At 38.5% G+C, this 23,585-nt stretch overlaps 1 protein-coding gene across 3 annotated transcripts in view; it reads right to left on the bottom strand.

Moving 5' to 3' along the window:
• The window catches only part of NBEA (neurobeachin), a 357,769-nt gene that overhangs the window by 240,739 nt on the left and 93,445 nt on the right, over window positions 1-23,585 (bottom strand). For all 3 annotated transcript variants that reach the window (XM_079973311.1, XM_079973312.1, XM_079973310.1), the window contains 5 exons: window positions 22,047-22,215; window positions 19,141-19,236; window positions 7,656-8,094; window positions 3,219-3,373; window positions 1,396-1,522 (listed from right to left, as the gene is read on the bottom strand). In XM_079973311.1, coding sequence (XP_079829437.1) covers window positions 1,396-1,522; window positions 3,219-3,373; window positions 7,656-8,094; window positions 19,141-19,236; window positions 22,047-22,215 — 986 coding nt within the window. The remainder of the gene's footprint in view (window positions 1-1,395; window positions 1,523-3,218; window positions 3,374-7,655; window positions 8,095-19,140; window positions 19,237-22,046; window positions 22,216-23,585) is intronic.

The following is a 23,585-nucleotide window of genomic DNA, read 5'->3' as shown; positions in this document are numbered from 1 at the left end:
GAAGAAAATGTAAAGAAACATAGGGGAAACTTCTACTTATTAGCATTTTTAATCACAGAGGAAACACACTTCTGAAATTAATGCTTAAATAAATACAGTTCAACAATCACAAAGTGGGAATCAATAGACTATTCCCTAAGCAATATAGCTATTTTAATATCCAAGAGAGCCAGCCAGAAGACGACATTCCAAATGGACTATCAAAAAGCCTGTAACACAATTTTTGACTTGCTAATAACGGGCTTTTTTCTAGATTGATCAGTGAGCAAGGAGAAAATTAGGCACATAATCCGTTCATATTTTTTTTACAGTTATTTGACTAAGATGGATAGGCTTTATAAAATTTGATTGGCTATCAAGACACAGGAGAGCAGCTTGTAACAAACATAGTTTTACACACTATTATATTTCAATGGAAGCTGGCCATCTGCCCTGCAGTAACCCTTTTCTCACATTCAGTAAACCTAAAAAAGGTGCAAAATATATAAATCCCTTTGTAATATTTGCACTAAAATCCCCTCTGAAATCAGCCAGTTAGGATTTATTGGGAAAGGGGAAAAATACATTATTTTCTGTGATACAGTGCAATCTATGATACAGTTACAGAGCTCCTAAGAAAGGGTCATGTAGTCCAGCCCTCTGTACACCAAGGCAGGATTCTCTATATTGAGAAATGTACAATTGAGAAATTGTAATCTCTAATTACCCATCTATATTTTTTCTAGGCAACACGATCCATTTTAAATTGTCAGGAAGATCATCATAAATATTTAACCCTCCTGTGACCTAAGTCCATTGCCTCTTGTCCTGTTCTCAATAACAATTGATATTTATGACAACCAGCTTACATTTGAAGATAATATTAACCTACTTTATTTCCACCTATTTTTTGTCTCCAAGACATTATGGAGCAGATTTGGCCAAACTGGAATCTGCTAGTCACTTCCTTTGCACTGATAAGCACAAACATAAACTCCCAATTTCCACAGAATATTTTATACGTTTCATTTTTACCTTATTTATTTCTAAATTTATATATCAGTTTTCCATGAAAATATATGAAGGCAAATCTAGTTGTCTGAGAAAAAGGAGCAGGCTGGTTTCTGTTATGCATGGCCTAACTTTTTATTTTATAATGTTAAGAGTTCAATACCCTTTAAAATGCCAAATTAAAAAAATGCAAATCAAAGGTTTTCAACTGGTAAATGTATAGCTATTCTATCTTAATTGTGAGTCTATATTTCTGCTTAAGGGCATATAGGACATTTACCTGGATGAAACAAAGATCTACCTAGCCCAGAACTCTGTTCAAGAATCCTTGTAACGAGCAGGTTCTAGGTGGTCCACTAGAAACTGCCAACCGGTCCACCTCCTAGAATAATTTATAAACTATACCTCATGTTTTCAGCTGAATCCTCTGGCATTGGTGCAACTGTCTGAACAGCTGGTAGGTTCTTACTGGTAGCACCATTCACAAAACTAGAGGACGACGATGACGATGACGATCCAGAATCCACTGCACCTATCCCCAAAATAGAGTACATTCAGTCTGAAAAACAATGCATCAACTTCACAGTAAACAAACATATTTTCAGAACATCGTAACTCAGGAACGAATGACTTATTTTTTTTTTTTTACAAATAGCTCATGAGACAAAAATTAAGCAGAAAAGCTTCCCCCAATGTAAGGTGCTGAGAACTAACCTACATTAATCGTGCTTTAGTCACACTGAAATCAATGGCTCTTAAACTAGTCAAAATTTCAGTGGGATTAAAGTCTGGATCTATCTGAATGTACTCAGCCAGAAAGTACTCAAAAAAGTTTCATAAGATTAAATGTATTCCCTTTCACACCCTGAGGTTAACACCCTGCTATATATATTTAGACTATTTCAAATTCCTCCCATAACAATGTAATGACTGCCATGGGGAAAGGGGGACTCAATATCAAATTATTGTACTGGGGAGGGGCTAGTAAAGATAACTTAATCTACAAGAGTCTACAATCCAAATGACGGGAAAGGGTTACATACATGGCTCAAAAATATTCACCTTCAAATACTATTTTCCAAACCGTTTCCTGTTGTTTAAACATCCATCATGATTTAAATACTAAAATTAAAAATCCAGGTCTAAACTATTGTCATCCCCATATGACAATTCACTACTCTAACTCAGCAATACAATCTGATTTCTCATTAAAAATTAACAACCTACGAAACATTTTCAGTATCATACAAAACTACTTTAAGCAGAAAAGGGGAATTGGGGGACAGAAAATGTCTCAAACAGTACAATCCTTTGCATGTTAACGCAATTTAAATTCTGCTGTAATCAACAGCAACACGACTTGCTACCAGGAAAGTGTGACTTGAACTGCATCCTAAATGACTAAAGTGAAATCTTCACTCTGCAGTAAATTGTTCAGTGCTATGTGCTGGTTGAAAGAAACCCCCCTAGGAAATATTATAAGCTGGGCAGCATCTGGATGTACTGAGAAAAGCTGCCTAGAACAGGCTAAAATTACTATGGACATTATTGTTGGCATATGTTTGCAACTGACATATAATACATACAGGGTAAATGAAAAGACATGAAGGAAAAGGATATAATTTACCCAAATGCAGCTAGCATAGAGCAAGCAATCATCCACAGTTATATTGAAATACTTGTACAGGGCCCTTGATTAACAATTATGTTATTAAACATCTGAAAACCCCATACAACAACATTTTCAGAATAGTTATTCCAGTAAATATTTCAAATGGGAAATGAGAGAAATGGTAGCAATTAACTCCCCCATATTTTTTTTTAATGAATGCCTACTCAGGTAGATTCAAGCATAAGACAACTGACACTAAAGCAATAAAAAGTCAAGGACTCTGAGACTTCTTAGAGAAATTTGCAGGCAACCGGCACACTATAATACAATTAAATGTTTCCAGTGAGCCACAATATTTTTGTCCTTTTTCTACAATTGACTAAATTGCGTAGACAATTTTGGAAGATCAGATGGATCCAATGTAAAATGCAGTATGTTTGCTTATCAAAATGGTTCAGCTGGAGATAATCTTGTGCCTGAGCAGGGTTAGAGAGTGAGAATGCTTAGAGGCACTTATTACAGAAGTACTTCAAACACAAAAAGATACCAAAATTATACCAACGAAAATGAGCAGAAAGAAAAATACAAGATTCACAAAAATATCTAAGGGCAATACCTGTTGTATTAATCATACTTTTTGGTGTAGCTCCTGTAGCAGCAAATATATTAGGTGTGCTACTGGGTGGGAGTCCACCTCCAGCTGTGGCAGTTCCAACTGTGGTCACAGCTAGGCTTCCAGGAGGAGGTTTTTTCACTGGCACTACAACACTCCTGCAGAGGAAGAAGTAAACACAAAATCAGAAAAGGTTACTGTGACAACTGTATCCCCCCTCAATCCCCTTTGTGGAAAAGGGCCAATTAATGTTTATGTTCTAGAACAGAGTAGTCGAACACACGGCCCAAGGGTCACATGTCTCCCCAAGGCCTTTTTTGACAGCCCTCAACAATATTTGGTGCCCCCTCCGGTCCTCACACCGCTTTTACAAAGCTTGGTAAACAAGGTATTGGGCTTTTGAGGTTCCCTGATAGAGTCCTAGACTTCTCCAGCCTCCTTCCCAAAGTCAAGTTAGAGCTTCCCCAGCCTTGGGAAAGCAGTGTGAAGGCTGGAGGCGTTTTCCAAATTTTGGCCGTGCTCCTCGCCCCACAATTCAGTGTGTGGCCAGGAGGTTCTGTGTCAAAGTACTCTCGCAGGCCACTTGGTATGGAAAGTTGGACTGCCCTGTTATAGAGCAAGGGTGGGGAATGCTTTTCAGCCTAAGGTATATATTCTCTTGTGGCAACTTTCTGGGAGCAAAAGTAGCCAGAGCAATGGATGTGTACAGCAGGTTACATTCCAGTCACACACATGCCAGAGGTCTCTACCCAACCACCCAAATCCATAGCTATCTATCCACCAACTAGGCAAATAAGAGACATTATCAAAGTTCAAAGCATTTGAGGTGGCCATGGAGCATGAGGCATGTGGCCCATGAAGAGGATGTAATCTAGGGAAAGTCCAAGGACTAGATAGAGGACTCTGGAGGGCTGCATTCAGACCCTGGGCCAGAGGGCACCCATTCCTGGTATAGTCACTACAATTTCTGACTCCAGGTTCAACCCCTTTTCCTTTAAGGACACATCATCAATCTTAATATATTCAATATCACACAACACACACGCACAAGTGATGATTAATTTTCACTAGCTAATAAGAGAACTAGATTGTCTGTATTAGAGTAAACATTTGTTGGAAATATAAATCAGTGACAAAATAAAAGGTGCGCACACACAACTGTGCAGTATAACATAAAGCTAAAAAAAATAATACATGAATTTGTGCAACAGGCAGAACATCCTACTGCACATGTTTCAGTTTCAAAGTATAAAATAACAAAATACAGCAAAGAGAAATTTAAGATTAGAAGTAGTATTTAAACTGAGCTGTTTAATTTTTTTAGATACAACAAAAAGCACACTTTTAGAGCAAATGATACTTTCAAGGGCCTGAACACACAAAGGCCACAATCCAAAGACCCTATTTAGATGTTCAGGCAGGCTAGTGAATTCTTTAGAGTTTAAAATGCTATTGCTAAATGGCCAAGGGAAACAGTTCATATGCTTACTCATTACATATGTGGTCACGAATATATGTAGAACAAAAGATTTAATACTTTGAGCAATAAAAAACCTTGAATAAAACACAAATATTTTCAGAATTAGTGTATTTTTAAAGTACTCTGAATGCAGTTGGCTTTTACATTAGATGTGTGAAAGTTATATGAAGTTCCCAGTTAAATTGTGAATGAACATCTCCCCCCAAAAAGGCAGTTGTAGAATCTAGAGGCTAAAATGCACACCATGAACAGTTTCTCCACCTGCTTCTCCTGTTAATAAATCGCTGTAGTTTAAACAACATTTTGGAGGTTTAGTGAAAAAATGGGTGGAAACTGCTTCCAAATAACATGTGCTCCATGTTGCTATGTTCTTTTTTAGGGAGCCTGCTTCTTAAATTCACTGAAGTTTAAAAAGCAGTTTGTAAATTGTTGGTGCTGGGTTTATGGAAGAAACAACAACACACTAGTTTACATACTTTTAGATCATGATCTACAAGTATATTTTTACATCTGCAACCTCTGTAGTTTTTTTTAAAAAAGGTTACTTTAACAACAGAATGCTTTCAAGCAAGACATAGCCAACGCAGAGTAATATACCAGACCTCTTCTCTGTGGAAGAAAAAAAAAAAGAAGATTTTTTAAATGTATTTTTTTATTAAAGATTTCTTGGTTTACAAAGTATGTAAACTCACTAAGTTTTTTTTAAAAAAAATAAGTAACTGTGACAATATGTAGTATATGCATATTTGTTAATAATGTAGAGAAAAATATAAAAAGAGAATTCGTTATGTTTACTCTAGAACAGTTGTAAGTCTAGAGCAACTTGTGCTTCTACAAATATGGTCCACACATTATTTTGATGTGATTTTAAGATGAGTCCAGACTCCAAGGCCAGAGAAATCTGTTTATATAGCTCATAATGTAATTACAGCTACCTTAAGACAGATGAGGCAGAAGGCAACAATATATTGAAACTGATTGAAAAATGCAGTTGTCCAGAAGCACTTGTGGGGAAGAGGTCTCTGAAAAGCTGCTCAAAGCTTCAGAGTTTGAAGTGAAATTTTTGATGTTGTCACTCTCAATCTATTGAATGGCTGACGGACAATCAAACCCGTCTGGCTAGCTGGCAGCTCATTTTGCTGGCAGGTGGCAAACAATTAGACACACCAATTTGTGCCTCCTGATGACATTAAAGCATGAAACTAAGTTGTATGCAGGGCCTAGTGATTTGTGTGAAAGCATTTCAAAAATAATACTCTTTGCCGTGGCAACTCATTTCAGACTGCCACCTTCCATTATGGCTTTGAGTAGTGAAGACGACAGACTTGAGTTACGTGCAGTGCAAGGGCGCTTCTGTTCAATCCGTCATCAGCGCCCCCCGAGACCTCAATCCCTCCTTTCATCAATATCACCTCATCATTTACATTCGATAGTACTTGAACTGCTGAATACATTAACTACACAGAAGACCTATTCCGTAAGATACGCTGAAACATGTTTCTCTGCTTCTACATTTCCAATTCTGTGTACTTTAAAATGAATTATAATGTTCATAATGTTTCATAGGACAGCACTGTTAAGATTCTACCACTTCTGTTTCTTCAACATATTCCTTTCGTCATAACTTCTGTATGATTATGAGCACTTAATTTCTGTGTGATTTGGACATTTAAACATTATTATTTTTTACACTTTATTATTAAACTAAGCAACCGGAGGGAAAAACACCTGGCATTTAGATACTTTAATGCTCTAAAAAATAAATAAATCCCTGCGGTGATTTGAAAATTTGCAAGAACCACCACAATCCTGCAGAGATAGAGGTTTAGAATACTAATAATAAGATTGTTAAGACTCTCTAGTGATATCAAAGGGGCTTGAATAAGCCCATGGCCAGTAGCTGCATGCATAGTTTTGGAAAAATAAGTTTAGCATATTTCTTGTTAAACCAACACAGATGGTCATGTCAAACCCCCTTTTTTTAGCATTGTAGGAACTATAGTGAGCAAACCTCATTTCCTCTATCACACATGTGGAGATTGAAGGCTTCCACTTTCAGTTTTGAGGAAACTGCAGTTTACCATTATGACCAAATTAGGGACACTCTAGTTTATTCTGTTTCTAGTTAACTGAGTCAAACAAGTTTATGAAACCATGTGCTCAGTCCTGGTTTGTTGAACAGGGGATGGTGGAACACATTAGAGGTTACCCACTATGGTTTAGCATGATGTGTGAACTGGGCAATACCATACACAGTAGGAACTACAGCAATGAACTTTAAAAAGAAAACACTTGATTTGCAAATACAGATCAACACGCATAATGAATTCTCTCCAAGTTCATTAAGACTATTTTAACAAGTGTTTGAAGTTTCCTGTATACTTCCTTAAGTTTATAAATGATAATAATATTACTAATTTTATTATTTGTACCCCACCCAAATGACTGTGTTTCCCCAGCCACTCTGGGAGATGCATGTTTTAATTACACCTTTTTTCCTTCTCGTTACAATAACAGTTAACAACAGACGCATGGCAAGTGGTAAGGTTCCAGTGAATAAGGTTCTGATTGAAAGACTGCCTGATGCAAATGGTCTCAAAGCTAACTATGAAAAAATTAAGTGGCTGACACTGTGAAGACTTTGCCTTAATCTTTTTTGGCTCTTTTCTTTCACTTTTGTATTTCAGGATGAAAAGCTTTGCTTTATGTTGAGGAAAGTTATAGCTTTATAAAGTAGATATGTTCATTGACTACTAATTAGACTTAGCTGTTATAAGACACAATTCAGTCCAGATACCTTTCCTATAAACAATAGGGACTGTTTATAGTAAGGCAGTGCACATAGATGTAAACCAGCTGTATTTTCACTGCACAGTCTTTATCAGCATATTACAGACAATATATACGTTCAAGTGCCAATATGAATATATCATAGTAAGTGAATCAATCATGCCATATACCTGTCAAAGGAGTGATACTGCATTGGGAGAATAGGCTGAGCTTCTCTCTTTAGTGCAGGATCAGGATACGGAATAGGATCAGGCCCACATTCTGCAATTTCAACAGGGGCTGCCACCAGACTTTTTAATATTTCCTTGACATTGATGCCCTTGCTTTGGCTGATACTTGATATTGAGGATGCAGGTTTCAGAATTTCACTGGGGCTTTCTGTTAAACTTTCCTGAGATTTCTTCACCTCAGAAGACAAAGTAGACAATAGTTCACTCATGGCATCAGGACCTGTGCTTGTTTCTAAGTCTGTCCCGTTCAAGATACTGGGCATTTGCTCCTCTCCAATTCCAGAATCAGTATGAGGAATGGAGCTTTCCAGCTGAATATCTTCAACTGGCGTCGGAGTTTCTTTTTCTTTTATATTATCTGGAAATACAGCAGGAGTCTCTGCAAAACAAAATTATTTTTAAAAAACTAAGCTTGAAAATTAGCATTCCTGTATCAATAATCTTTTATCAATAGAGGACAAAACTCTAGGTGTGCTGGTAGAGGCACACCTAAGAGGCACACCGTGATGAACATGTTATGAAACTGAACTCCAGAGCCAGCCTAAGACATTTTGGTACCTCAGGTAAAAGACAGGATGGTGTGCCACATTCCTACATAGAGAAGCTGACTGGAATGAGAGTTAAATCTTCGTTTTACACTAGTAACAGGTCTTCCACCACACTTGAGAGCAACAAGGTAGTTATGGGGTTTTAAGATAGGCCACCTACCTGGCACACACAGTTCTGACCTCTAAATAAATGAGTCCAGGTAGCTACAACCCGCATACTTGCTTCCTCTTTCAAAAAGAAGCCACTGAACAATTTCCCAATTCAAATGATCTATAGCATTCCAGAAACAGGAATTCCAGATCTTAGGGATAATATTATTCTCTACTGTTATATTTTCATTTTTTGAGCATATGGTAAAAGACAAACTATTTTTTTACATAATTATGTGAAAAATATAGATTCTCTCCTGATTCAAGAATACCAAACATTCCAAATGGCTTCCTACCATCCTACCCACAGCTGCACAAGGAAATCAAAGATATGAAGATGCTCCATAACTGAGGACAGCCTAAATTATGAGCCAAATAGTTTGCTAAGTAGATTATATGTAAACTAAGAGCTAAATATCACAAATGTAAGTATTACTTATTTGATTTCAGTCACATTTAGTTTTAAGAATGCTTAAAATCAAACATAATCAAAGTGCCCTATTTCCTGAAACTGACAAACATATTCAGTAGCTAACATTTCAGCTTAATTCACTGCATTTCTATCCTCCCTTCCTCCAAAAAGCTCAGTGTGGCATACATGGTGTTTCTCCTCATCCGCACAGCAACCCTGTGAGGCTAAGATAATTTACGTTTACGTTTGTGGCTGAATGAGTAGTTGAACCTAGGTTTTTCTACTCTTCAGTGCAATACTTACACCCCATTATTGTAATATGTAAACAACTTCAATGTACATTTTTTTATCAATAATAACTATTACCATAATTTACTTTCTAAACTGCTGGCCATTTTATTTATGACAATTTTGTGAAAGGCTCTCTCTAGACATATTTATTAACAGGAGCAGCATTTATATAGTACTTTCCCTGTGAGTTTAAAGAGCTGCACATATATTATTTTAGTAATCCTTGCAACAGGCCTGTTGTTGTTTAGTCATGTCCAGGTAGGCCAATATTATCATCTTCATGCTGTAGACAGGAGACTGAGCTCAAGAGAAAAGCAGCTTGCTGATGGCCAACTGGAAGGTGCATTGCTGAAGTGAAATTTACATTAAGGGTTTCACATCACACTCTTTAACCACTGTACTACATCTCATTTGATCCTACTAAGAACAATTGTTTTATGTCGACAATTTTTCAAAATATCAGAAATCCCCAGTCAAGCTTAGGAAAAAGTTATGGAAAGTTGCTCTATCATAACACTACATTGTTGCAAAGGCCTATAAATATTTACATTAAAAAGTCTGAAGAAGAAAGGGAGAGGGAGAGAGAACTCAAATTAAGCAAATTGGAGCAAACAAAGTGCAACCAATTAAACAACTAACCTTTATAACTCCAATGGAGTACTCTCAAAATGATTTTAAGGGGAGATCTCTGGCAACAGAGTATAGGTAAGGTAATTGCATGATATATTTCACCTGTGTGGTTTTCAAGCACCTAAAACAGCTGTGGAAAGGGAGAAAGGGAATTGCTACTATGCTTTGACCCTTTTAAATTCACCCATCCCCCATTCCCCTGGCCAATTCTGATCTTCTTCAGAAGTCAAAGGATACGGAACATAGCAACTCCATCTTCCCAAGCCTTTATCCCATTGTAGTGAAAGAATGGTGTACGCTGCCACAGAGACTGGAACCTCTGCATGAGTGCTAACAGGCAACACCTGAGCAGACTAAACAATCACATAACGGAAGAGGTGCTCATGCCACACGCAGGCACTCCTCTCACCTTTCTCAGGATGCCAGAGCAACCATATTTTTTATTTCAGAAATAACCTTTTTTTCCTTTCTGTTAAGATTTCGGCATTAAACACCAATTTTCTCTATTTCATAAAACTGTGTGCCTCTGATCTTTGAGTTTTATCACAAAGTTGACTTTTTACACCTACTTAGGTACAAGGAAAACTAAAGAGGGGCAGCAGCAAAAATGATAACCAGTTACATGTGTTTAGGTTATAATTTATAAACCTGCTGTCAAAGCTTTCAACGATCGATCCTCATCAGTTTACTGTAGCATTAAGACATAGCAGTAGACAAAGGAAGGAGAAATGCTAAACCTGGTAATTTTAACATTGTCTGGAAGAAAACAGTTGGGTGCCAGATGCCTCTTTCCTACCATTTTTCACTGTAATTGCAGAGTTCATTTATTACACCAAAGCAAAAAAATAATGACGTTAGTTATGTAAATTGGTTTCTGAGATAACCTCATTCTTTTGGGGAAGGGCTGTGGCTCAGTGCTAGAGCATCTGCTTTGCATGCAGAGGACACCAGTTTCAATACCTGGCATCTGCAGGTAGGGCTGGGGATGCCTGATTGAAACCCTGGAGACACCCTGCCAGTCATTGTGGGCATTATTGAGATCGATGGACTAAGATTCTGATTCAGTATGAGATAGCTTCTTATGTGCTTTTCTCAGCATGCCTTGATTTGCTGAGATTTTTGAAGCATGCTTATCTATTTTTGCCTACACAAATAAATTCAAAAGAGTTGATACGAAGCTATCATTTCAATGATTTATCCAACACATAGGTATTTTATCCCAAGTTGGAAGCTAACCTTCTCTCTTTATGAAAGAAAATAAAAACAGGCTCCAATCCTTTGTCTGGCTCAGCAGTAGACTTGGATGAGGTAGAGTTATCATCTGGAAAGCCATTTCCTCTAGTCCCAGATTGCACAGGCCAAAGAATGTGGCCTTATTGCACCCCATGGACCAGAGCACGCCAGGCACTCCTGTCTTCCACTGCCTCCCGCAGTTTGGTCAAACTCATGCTGGTAGCTTCGAGAATACTGTCCAACCATCTCGTCCTCTGTCGTCCCCTTCTCCTTGTGCCCTCCATCTTTCCCAGCATCAGGGTCTTTTCCAGGGAGTCTTCTCTTCTCATAAGGTGGCCAAAGTATTGGAGCCTCAGCTTCACAATCTGTCCTTCCAGTGAGCACTCGGGGCTGATTTCCTTAAGAATGGAGAGGTTTGATCTTCTTGCAGTCCATAGGACTCTCAAGAGTCTCCTCCAGCATCATAATTCAAAAGCATCAATTCTTCAGCGATCAGCCTTCTTTATGGTCCAGCTCTCACTTCCATACATCACTACTGGGAAAACCATGGCTTTAACTATATGGACCTTTGTTGGCAAGGTGGTGCCTCTACTTTTTAAGATGCTGTCTAGGTTTGTCATTGCTTTCCTCCCAAGAAGCAGGCGTTTCGTGACTGCTGTCACCATCTGCGGTGATAATGGAGCCCAAGAAAGTAAAATCTCTCACTGCCTCCATTTCTTCCCCTTCTATTTACCAGGAGGTGATGGGACCAGTGGCCATGATCTTCGTTTTTTTGATGTTGAGCTTCAGACCATATTTTGCACTCTCCTCTTTCACCCTCATTAAAAGGTTCTTTAATTCCTCCTCACTTTCTGCCATCAAGGCTGTGTCATCTGCATATCTGAGGTTGTTGATATTTCTTCCGGCGATCTTAATTTCGGCTAGGGATTCATCCAGCCCAGCCTTTCGCAGGAGGAATTCTGCATATAAGTTAAATAAGCAGGGAGACAATATACAGCCTTACCGTACTCCTTTCCCAATTTTGAACCAATCAGTTGTTCCATATCCAGTTCTAACTGTAGCTTCTTGTCCCACATAGAGATTTCTCAGGAGACAGATGAGGTGATCAGGCACTCCCATTTCTTTAAGAACTTGCCATAGTTTGCTGTGGTCGACACAGTCAAAGGCTTTTGCATAGTCAATGAAGCAGAAGTAGATGTCTTTCTGGAACTCTCTAGCTTTCTCCATAATCCAGCGCATGTTTGCAATTTTGTCTCTGGTTCCTCTGCCCCTTTGAAATCCAGCTTGCACTTCTGGGAGTTCTCGGTCCACATACTGCTTAAGCCTGCCTTGTAGAATTTTAAGCATAACCTTGCTAGCGTGTGAAATGAGTGCAATTGTGCGGTAGTTGGAGCATTCTTTGGCACTTCCCTTCTTTGGGATTGGGATGTAGACTGATCTTCTCCAATCCTCTGGCCACTGCTGAGTTTTACAAATTTGCTGGCATATTGAGTGTAGCACCTTAACGGCATCATCTTTTGAAATTTTAAATAATTCAGCTGGAATACCATCACTTCCACTGGCCTTTTTATTAGCAGTGCTTTCTAAGGCCCATTTGACTTCACTCTGCAGGATGTCTGGCTCAAGGTCAGCAACCACACTACCTGGGGTGTACGAGACATCCATATCTTTCTGGTATAATTCCTCTGTGTATTCTTGCCACCTCTTCTTGATGTCTTCTGCTTCTGTTAGGTCCTTTCCACTTTTGTCCTTTATTATGGAAATCTTTGTACGAAATGTTCCTTTCATATCTCCAATGTTCTTGAACAGATCTCTGGTTTTTCCCATTCTATTGTTTTCCTCTATTTCTTTGCATTGCATTGCTCGTTTAAGAAGGCCTTCTTGTCTCTTCTTGTTATTTTTTTGGAAATCTGCATTCAATTTCCTGTATCTTTCACTATCTCCCTCGCATTTTGCTTGCCTTCTCTCCCCCACTATTTGTAAGGCCTCGTTGGACAGCCACTTTGCTTTCTTGCATTTCCTTTTCATTGGGATGGTTTTCGTTGCTGCCTCCTGTATAATGTTACGAGCCTCCATCCACCATCACTATAGGAGCCAGCAATTACAGAATAGGGCAATGGCCCCTCAAAAGACAGCTCTTCTCAAGTCCTAGAAAGCACTGGCTTCTGTGAGCTTTCTATGACAAGCTGTCATCCACCCTGCCACTCTAGTTGGGATCTGGCAGCGTTGACCACTGGATTCAACTGGATTATTAGACTATTGGGTAGGACTGCAACAGAAGACTTGACTAAACTACCGCCTTGTCTTGTTCCTGCTCTTCAGGATGTGACCCCTGTCATATCAACAAGTGCCCCAGCATCAATCTGGCCTCCCCAGAAAATCTATGCCAGCAGAAGACAGGATCATATCCCAGCTTGAATGCTTGCAACCCGAATTAAGATAAGCACAGCCCTACTCCCAGACTGCTTCAAGCAGGGCCATGTTCACCTTGATCCTATGAGCTGTCTCCCATTTTCTCTATCCCAATGACCAGAAATTATCTTAATCATTGGCAGGAGGTGGTAAGCATCCTCTAGGTCCCAACAAGAGTGTCTTTTCCTGCTGGAATTACTGTTAAGGAGAGGATCCTGGAAGGGTTTTTCTCAAGCCTACTGAATAAAAAGTCCATCCAAGAGTTTTATCCCTGGTGGAAATGATATTTGTAGCATGTTTCTAGTAGAGCTAGTTCAGTCTGGTAGGAGAATATGCAGTTGTAGGACACAGTAGTGCCTTCCTCCTTCCTCTGCTCCAAAGCAAGTATTTAGGCCTTGGGCAGGAAAAGGCAGAGGCAACAGTGAATGTTCCTTTGTGAGCTCACTCCAAAATTGCTCTGAGAACTCAAATCAAATAAATAAAGTTTAAGGCTTTCCAAGCCTCAACTGGAATGCATGCAAGGCATCACTGTTTTGGGGGTGAGTAGTAAGAAATGCATCCCTATTCCTTAGCACGCAAAAATAGTAAAGTAGGTTGCAATAGCAACTGCATAGCAATTTCAAACTTTTATAGTTTAGTCACTTAAAATACATTTTCAATTAAAGCTTTCCTTAGAATCTTCTATAAAAATTATACGTCTTATTAAGGAGTTATGAGCATTGACCAAAAGATGGGGGTGCAAGATTACAAGGATGAGTTTATTTCAATCATCACACACAAAAACAAGTTCTAAGTGAAATCAACGTCAAATTCACCAGAACATTCACAATGACAATACAACAATAGAAGAATGATAATGGCAAACATTTAATGAGGGTTTTGATAGTATATTACTATTAGTCTTATAACTAGAACAGGGAATTAGCCTGACTCACACTTCTGCTGTTAAGGTCATACCATCACAGAAGGACCACCATTGGCACTCCGGCAGGCCAATCCTAAACATATTTTTTTCTGGAAGAAAGTTCCAGTGTGTCCAATTGGACTAACTTTCAGGTAAATAAAATTAAAGTTGTAGTAGCAGGTGCAGCATTGGCTATTAAAGTTACAGTCAACTAGGTTAAAATGAAATTAAATAGCACAGAGACTCATTCTGGAACCAGTGCAAATTCCTAATTTAGCAACAATAAACCTTATTGACTGATTGCTTAGCCCATGCAAGAATAATGGTTAATCCAGTGGTAGGCAATGACTGATAATTAGGAAATCCAGACCCAAAGCATTTTTCTGCCAATGAAACTAACAACTCTTGTAAGGGTCTATCAAAAAAGATTTTAACAAGTGCTGTCCTTCATATTCCTACCAAGTTCTGCAGCAGAAGTAGCAGAAGTTGGCAGGCTACTGTGTGGAAAGCCACTAAGAAGTCGATGAAGATCAGTGGGGTCAAATCTTCTAAATTAATTCCTAGGCATACAATGTCCAGCAAGGCTGCTAAAGAAATTTCTGTCCCCAAAGCAGCAAAGAAGTCAGATTGGCACTGCTGAAAAATGACGAGTCATCCAAGAATAGCTGCACTTATACAGTAACCACATCATAAAATCACAGCATGGGAGATAAAACAATGCCAATATGTGCAGCTGGATATGTAGCAAATCTGCTGCAAATCAATGGTATAAATTATTTTGCTGCTGTTTATGTACTTTTTAATGCCTGAGATTATCCTTAATTTTGCAATATATTTGGTGGTTTGACATGTTTTATTCTTGGGTTTTTGTTCACTACCTGGGATATTTATTGATACAAATGATTTTAAAAGGGATCTAACTGCTGTCTCCATTAAGGGTAATGGAAAGCTGCCCTCATTTAAGAAAGAACAATTCCCAAAAGCAGCAAGACCAGCCTTTACTGACTTTGATTATCCATGATCAGCCATCTAATCTAAGATTCTACACACTACTTAATTCATTATCTAATGTAGCTGCTTACACTTAGTAGTAATCCACTAGGTCAGATGTCCTCAAACTGATCTACATGGACCGCTAGCTGTCTGTATGCTCTATTCATAAGGTACATGGATAGAATGTGGAGCTGTCAAGATTATCTCAACTTGGCCCTCAGTCTAGGGCCTGTGATTTTGATAATATGACACTGGTTTTGATGAGGATGCAGGCACATGTTATTTTATTTTTCTTTATATTTAATCCAAAAGTTAACCAAGTATTTGTTATACAACAGAGAACAAAGCAAAGCAAAAAGTGGTCTACCAAGTCCCACAATTTTTAATAATGGGGGCACCCAACTTTGCGAAACACTGCATTAGCTACCGGTAATTTAGATCCAAAACTTTATTGTTTCATATGGATGAAGTACTGCAACCCTGGTCTCCAAATAACCTCTTAACCATATTTGGGATATTGTAAATAGATGGTGTCATTTTGGAAACATTCCTTCTGTTAATCTTCTTGTTTTTGTATCCTAGGAAGGTAAGTGAATCCATCAGATTGTTATTTGACCTCTGGTCCCAGGGCAAATCTGGACCTCCATTTGGCCCATAGACCTGTTTCAGGCAAGTCACACTCACTTGGCCAAATTTCACATTACATATGGGGCAGTGCTTTGCCGACTAATAGTGGTTGCAAAGTCCTTTGTGCAGTGTTTCTGAAACACTCAACAACCAGGCGATTGTGATTTGCTTGGGAAGTGCTGTACAGAGCTTTTTGCAAGCCTTATGTTTTTTTTTATTTCTTCAATAATTATTGAAGTGTATTCAGGAATAGAGAAAGAATCTCCAGTGTCGTGGCTGTTTAACTAAGTATAGTTAATTTCCAACAACTGCTATGGTCTTCTTGGTCAGAATGATCATACCTTCACTTCTGAAGTTTTCATTTAGTGGGGCCATTCTTACCTGCAGGGGTAGGAGGAAAGCATTACAGAGGCACTTCAGACTATTGTCAGGTACGCCACCCTTTGGGCAGAGATGATTTGGCCACAGTACTCCATGCTCTGGTAACTTCCAGACTGGATTATTGCAATGTGCTCTATGTGGGGCTATTCTTGAAAATGACTCAGAAACTGGTTCAAAGGCAACTGGCTGGAGTTGCCTTTAGAACTCATATATATATAACTCCTGTTCTAAAACAGTTGCATGCATGTTTCTGAACCCAATTCAAGGTGCTCACTTCAGTGCTTACAGCCCCAAATATTTGAAAGACCAGCAGACACTCTTGGATGGCCTCTTGGAACAGTTATTTTTCCTAACCACACACATGAAATTTTATGCACACACACTGCTATGGAAAAAGGAAAATACTTTCTATCTAGGTCTCTAAATCATATACAAGATGGTGATTTGCAAATGTTTTAATTGTGATCCCACCAGATTAGGGTACTTCACACACTCCACTTGTAGACTTTTTGCTGGAAAACCTTATTTGTCAATATCCAAAACTGATTATAGGGAAGGGAAACAAATTTATTAAAATAAGGAACTGCTTTACAGCAGATCAAACTACTGGTCTGCCAATATCTTCGTATTCTGTCCATCAACCACTCTCTAATGTCTCTGACTTATGTCTTTCCCAGCTACCTGAGCCCTTTTTATCTGAAAGGATAAAGGGATTAAGGGATTGAAGCTATGTCCTTCTGCATGTAAAATATTTGATTCAGCACTGAACTACACCATTACTCAGGCACTGCAATTTCACATAGCTATCAGAGTAGCATGCTCACAATCTAGAGTGCCTCACATATCTATGGCAATATCTGCCTGTTGGGATCTAATTGAAACACTATCATCTTAATAATTGTAGACTATCCATAAGCTTGTCTACCAAAATGAATTAATGACCTGAAATGTAACCTACTGGCCAATTCTTTTTAATATAAAAACACAAGGTTCTAGAAGTTCCTGAAATGGTATCCAATTTTTAAAAACAGTACTTCCTGTGACAGGACTTGGTCTACTTGCAGGACCTCCAGAACCTTCTAGATAGAATGCTGAACCTTGAAGACAGGAATACTTTCCCTTGAACAACATTATCTCTGATTTTAAGAGAGACTGGGTCTTTAGTTGGTTGAAGGATATCTTAAACAGACTGATCAGAGCTACTAGCAGTCTAGATAGTCGGCAATAACTAATTGTGTTGAAGCATTCCTATGCTAAACACCTTTCTCAGTAAAGCTTCTGTCTAGAAGACTCTATCACACAAAACTTCATACCCAAACACCTCCCCTTTCCTTTCCCCCTTACTACTAGATATGTATTGCAGCCTGATTTCCCTCTAATGAATGAGAATTTCTATCGCTTGCATAGGTGCAGAGAGCTGCTACTGCTTCCTAGCTTGTGGGTTAACTTCATTTCATCTTAGTCTTTGACCTTTTCTGTTATCATGTCAGATACAGAGTCAATATAAGCCTTTGCAGGAGTAATAATTTCTTGTATTAATTTGTCATCTCTTTCTCGCTGTTTATTTTTTGAGTTTAGCTTCTTGAAAGGTTTAAACTGGGGCTTTTCAGTTGACTGCAGAGAGTCTCTTAAATTAAAAAAAGTAAACCATCTTTGCTGTGAGTCTTGGAGTACCTGCTCTCTGCTTGCAGGCCTTTTCTCTTGTCATGGTCAGATCACTTCCTGTTGAGATTTAGGCTTTCAGCACATTTCCCCCCTCTGCAGCGGCATGGAACCTATTAAAATGCTCCACCCTCAGAGGCTAATGGATCCAGTGAGTTCCCAGACAGCTCTGGGCGATTTTCCGGCTGATAGAACTGGTTCTCCTGTCAAAGGCCTGGCCAAACTCTGGAATATCAGAATGGCTCAGGCTGTTGAAACAATTGCCCCTGGGTGCTCTCTCCCACCTCCTGGAGTCCTTTTGGCTCCCTGGTATATTGCAGAGCTTAAGGTTTGTTTTTGGTTTAGAATTATTTTGTGTTCTCATTTTTTGTTGTGAACCGCCCCGTGATCTTTGGGTGAAGGGTGATATACACATTTAATAATAATAATAATAATAATAATAATAATAATAATAAACAACTAAAATGCACTAAGCATTGTACATGTTCAAAGGGGAGAACTGTGCTGTTACATAGGTGCACCATGCTGCCTGATCAGGTGGTGGAAGCTAAATATACTGTGATATAAAGAAGAAGAAAGCTGTGAATACTGTCCTTTCCTGCTGTAAGAGAGCAAGATGGTGTGTGTGTGTGTGTGTGTGTGTGTGTGTGTGTGTGTTTGACTGTTCCCCCTGGTGATATCAGAAGTTTAGCTCTTATTGCTATCTCCGGTCGCATAGTCCTCCTCATTGGCATTAAAACAACTGGATGCTATAATCCAAAATAAAAATGTCTATATTAAAGACTGAAATAAATGCACAACTAAACAATATTAAAACACACTGCTTCAAGAATATGGTATTAGATATCTTCCTTATCTTTTTTAGTATTATTTTTCAAAGGTTTAAAACATATTGCTAAATAAGAAGAAAAGGAATTTAATGAAAATGCCTTGTGCCTTGTATATACCATTGTGCAAAATTATACTTTTATCATCTACAGCAACTCTCTCCATTAACAAGGTACCTCAAAATCTAGACATAGCTGGGCAGAGGATTTTCATTCTATCCTTGCAGTAAATTTTATCTGTGTGTAACCCAAAGCGTATTCTTATTTATGAAACAGCTATGTTATAGTTAGATTTTGAATTACATGAAATGAAACAAGTACACCCAAACAAGTTAGGAGGTTGTGTTAATATTACCTTTGTAAAATGAGTGGGTAAAGCTCTGCTCAGGAATTAACTTGGCAAGGAATCCATGGTTCAAACTTGGGTGTGGGATAGATGGTATGACCACAACTGTGGAGAAAATCATGGAGTCAATTGTGAGCCAGCTGCTTATCGCCTGTGGCTTGGTCCACTGTGGATCCATGACACAAGTCCTATCTCACTGAAACATGCAAACATGGCACTAACAACGTGTTTCTCAGAGAGAAATCAAGAGATAGGAAAAGAACATACCTTTAAATAACGCATCATAAAAACAACATTTATAGAAAAGACAGGTATACATAGACAAGACAGGCATGGCCAGAATAGTGAAACCAGCAGTTTCCTACTCCAGCATCACGGCATAATACACAAATGGGGAAACACACAAAATATAAACACAAAATCAGCATGGCTACATTATTTAGTTGATTAATTGGTCAGATCAATCAATTAAAGTATCATAATAAATTAAAGTGTTTGGATTTTTCAAAATACAAGTTTCAAATACAAATACTGTAGATGGTATGGCACCATTTTAGGCATTCTTTCTTCTTCTTCACACGAGGGAATATATTTTCTAGAATGGTGTCTCCTACAACATGTGTGTGTCATCTATCACAAGTGAACCATGCCCCCCCAATAATATTTTATTAAGAAATAAATTTGTGTAGATTTAATCGAAATTTACTCAAACTATTAGAATATTTCTAGAAACAGGGAAGAACTCTAAAAATTAGGGTGTACACTTAAGAACATGTTTATAGCAAAATGCTTTAATGCAGGAATATTTTAGAGTACCCAGTAAACTATCCTACAACAGTTAATAACATGGGTTTGCTTTGAATAAAGGTAACAGCATCAAATTTGGTTTTATATGAATATTTTACTAATTTTACTGTAAGGTGCAAGGTCTTCATGATGTAAACAGTATCAAAGATTAGTAAGCCAAAAAATACACCTGAAAATAAATATATAGGAACAGGTTTACATATGTGTGTGCGTGTGTGCATGTGTGTAATACTGAGTTCTCAGCAACTTTCATCTGGAAGAAGAAAGCATATGGATACAGATGGCACAACCATGAACCAATGCAGTGGAACTTAAAAAACATGGGGTGGGATTCAATGTGGTGCTAAGGAGATCACTCCATCAGCACAAGCATTTCTGCTTGCCCTATGGAACAATTTCCCTGTGTGTTCTGCTGGGGGTTCTCCCAACACTGCAAAGCAAATCTGGGGGAGGCACAGGGGGCATGGGGGGAATAGGAAAGGGTAGAAGGCTCTGCTGAACTAGTGGAAGGTCTTGCTCTGGGTTCTGCTTATGGAACTGAGTAACTGAATATGGCCCATGGTTCTCAGATTAATATGGTATGTGATGCAAAAACAATCTCAATGACAGCTTCTTCAACTGAGAAATGAAAACTCTTGACAGCTTCTTCAACTGATAAAAATCCAGCTGAAGTATTAGTTCAACTTGGCAAATTGATAACCATGTTAACTACTAATTTTGTCTGTGCAAAATAAATGTGTTAAAATGAGGAACTGAAAATACCTAAGGAGGTAAACAAGAATAAAAGCTAACTATCTAACAGTTAGCTAATATCTAATATAAGATTTCATAGGCTTGTCTACTCAATCATAAAGAGCAGGATTCCCCGGAGTGGCCGAAGCAATAAATAACTTTTAAGAAGCATTTTAGACCACAGAGAAACTAAGTATACACCTCTATTGACCTTACTTTAAAAAGATTAATTTTAAAAAACCATTTTATGACATATAGAAGCTGTTTTCAGTATATTGAATATTTTACAAGACATGTACTCTGAAGAAGATTCTCTTTTGAAGTTATGCAAAACTGAAAAAATGAATGCATAAAAGTAAACAAATAAAAGTTAAAGTAAACATATGTAGTTAATAGATGATTGATAGATAGATAGATGGTAGAAACTGTAGATAGCTATGTAGATTAGATACATACACACTGTATCTCCTCCAAAAAACTGAAAGTCACTCCTAGGATAGTTTGACCCAATCTCATCTTATAGGGCACAGACTACCAAAGAAAGACAGAGGACCATGAAGATAATTCACTTCTTTAAAAGCTTTTTTGAGCTGGTACTGAATTAAAACTACGGACTTTGCTATGCAAAGTTGGACACCACTGCCATCAAATGTTGGTCTTCCTTTCAAAATCCATTCAACATAAATGCACTGACGCACTCCAATTTTCCATCACTGGTAAAAAGGGATGGGTAAGTCTCACATTCATCATCAGTGCACATAAAATGCCTTCTATCAGGTGGGATTATCTGTCCACCCAGTCCAGTTTTGTCTAGCCGAACAGACAGAAACTCTCCTGGTTTTAGGCAGGGGTGCTTCCCATAGCCTGCTACGCTATCCTTTTTTTCTTTGTTTTAAGTGGTGAGCCGGGAATTGATCTTCTGCCTGCTGAGCTATGGTGCCTTTCATGCAAAAATACCCAGCCACTAGTGTGGCACAAAGTGAGGAGGGAACTGAGAAAAATCACATCACTTGTGAGCTTAATTAAAACCACATGACAAGTTAAATATAAATTAAATTAACATTTTTAAAAAAATATTTGTCTCTAGCTCCACTGCAGAGGAGCAATTGATGAAATGTATACTACAGAGAAGTACCATATCGGAAGATACCAGAACTTTTGACAGCCTGTCTCCTATAGTCCAAGACACTGGCCAACCAATGCTAGGAATGACAAACCAGACCGAGAAAGCAGAAATACTCCCAAAACAACTTAAAGAAAACAAGACAAGTCAGAAACTGAATAAGGTTAATAGGTATCATTTGAATTCTTTTTTTCTATAGTCAAGTACCCATTGTCTAAAAAATTATGCAACATAAACAGAAAAACAGTGGTACCTGTACTTGTTGGTGAATTTATTTCCTGCCTGATATTTCTACCTGCCTGGATTCCAGACCTTGCAGTTTCTCGTTGAGGTTCGAGTATGTCCCGATACTTGGAGACCATCAACACAGAAATGAAGTAAACAACAGCCAAAGCTAAAAACTGAGCCTGCTTGCTATCATCCTGTAAGAAAATACAATTAAAATACATGATAAAAGTACTCAACATGTCCTGTCACACTTAACCAATGTTTCTAGACTGAAAACTGTACTGCAAAAGAACCAGAGGCACTAGCTTGCAAGGGAAATTGGGGGTCTGACGCGATGTCAGGAAGTTGGGAGGAGCCAGGGGCAGAATTCAGTGGCAATGTGACTTCAGTGGTCGGCGGCTCTTACTTCTCCTGCCACTGCCATGAGGCTGCTTCGAATCTCCTTCCCCTCCGTGGCAGGAGGAGGAGGAGGAGGAGGAGGAGGAGTCCATTGTAGCAGCACCGCGCTTGGTTCCGCACTCGCTCTACTCCACCCCGATTTTGGGGGACATGGGGGGGTGACCCTCTCTCAAAAAAATAGTGGGGGGGACAAAAGTGCTCAGCCCCCATGAGCTGTTGCCCCTACAAAGAACTATAATTGCCTAAAGACGATTTCACATTTTCATCTCACTGGGAATTTGTGACTGGATATACAGAGATATAAAGATATATACCAACAGGCATTCATAATAAAGAAATAAAGAGACATACACATCTCAGCAGGAAGCGTGTATACATAAATGTGGTTTCTACAGTAGTTTCTAACGGAGGTTTTGTTTTAGGCCTGATTAAAAATGACCCCAATTCACAAGCTGCGAATTTGGAAGAGCTGTTTTGGAAACCGGGAGTGGGCAATTCACTGGCTTATCAAGTTACCAGTGAAGGTTTAGGCAAGTGGCAGCTGAGCCCATCTTGGAAGCTGCTTGCCACCCTTTTTTTCCTTCAACAATATCCCCTCAGAACAACACTACATCATGGTGGCCACCAAGAGGAGCTCCACCAGTGCTTGGAGCAGCAAATTAAAGAGAGAGTGGAACTTCTTCAAAGCAACTATTCCCAACTATTTTCCCCTGAACCTTTCCCCATCCTCAATATGTAATTTTAAGCCCAAAATTTTCAAAGTACAACTTTTAGCTCAGCTTAAGTTTTAAACTTTAAATCAGCTCCATGGTATAGTTTAATAATTCAAGGGAACACCTTTTACTGAATAAAGTACTTTTTTAAGATAAAAGAGTCTCTTACAATTCCAAAAATAACCTGTCCATGCAAGGTTCTTGATCTTGCTAAATCTGATCAAGTCACCAAGGATGTTAAATTTCAAAAAGTGGATGAAGTCATCTTTACTTAGGGGATTAGATAACAGCTCCCAGTATAAAAATAATTTATTAAAGAAAGATGTTCCACATATACATGCATAATTACTATTTTAAGAAAAAAGGGTGCATAGCGTAGATTTACAAATACAGTGGTGCCTCGCAAGACGAAATTAATTCGTTCCGCAAGTTTTTTCTTCTTGCGAGTTTTT

This window comes from Podarcis cretensis (assembly GCF_951804945.1).
Source record: "Podarcis cretensis genome assembly, chromosome: 4".
In the NCBI taxonomy this organism is placed as follows: Eukaryota; Metazoa; Chordata; class Lepidosauria; order Squamata; family Lacertidae; genus Podarcis; species Podarcis cretensis.
The sequence above is the reverse complement of the archived record's forward strand: the minus strand, read 5'-3'. Positions and strand labels throughout refer to the sequence as shown.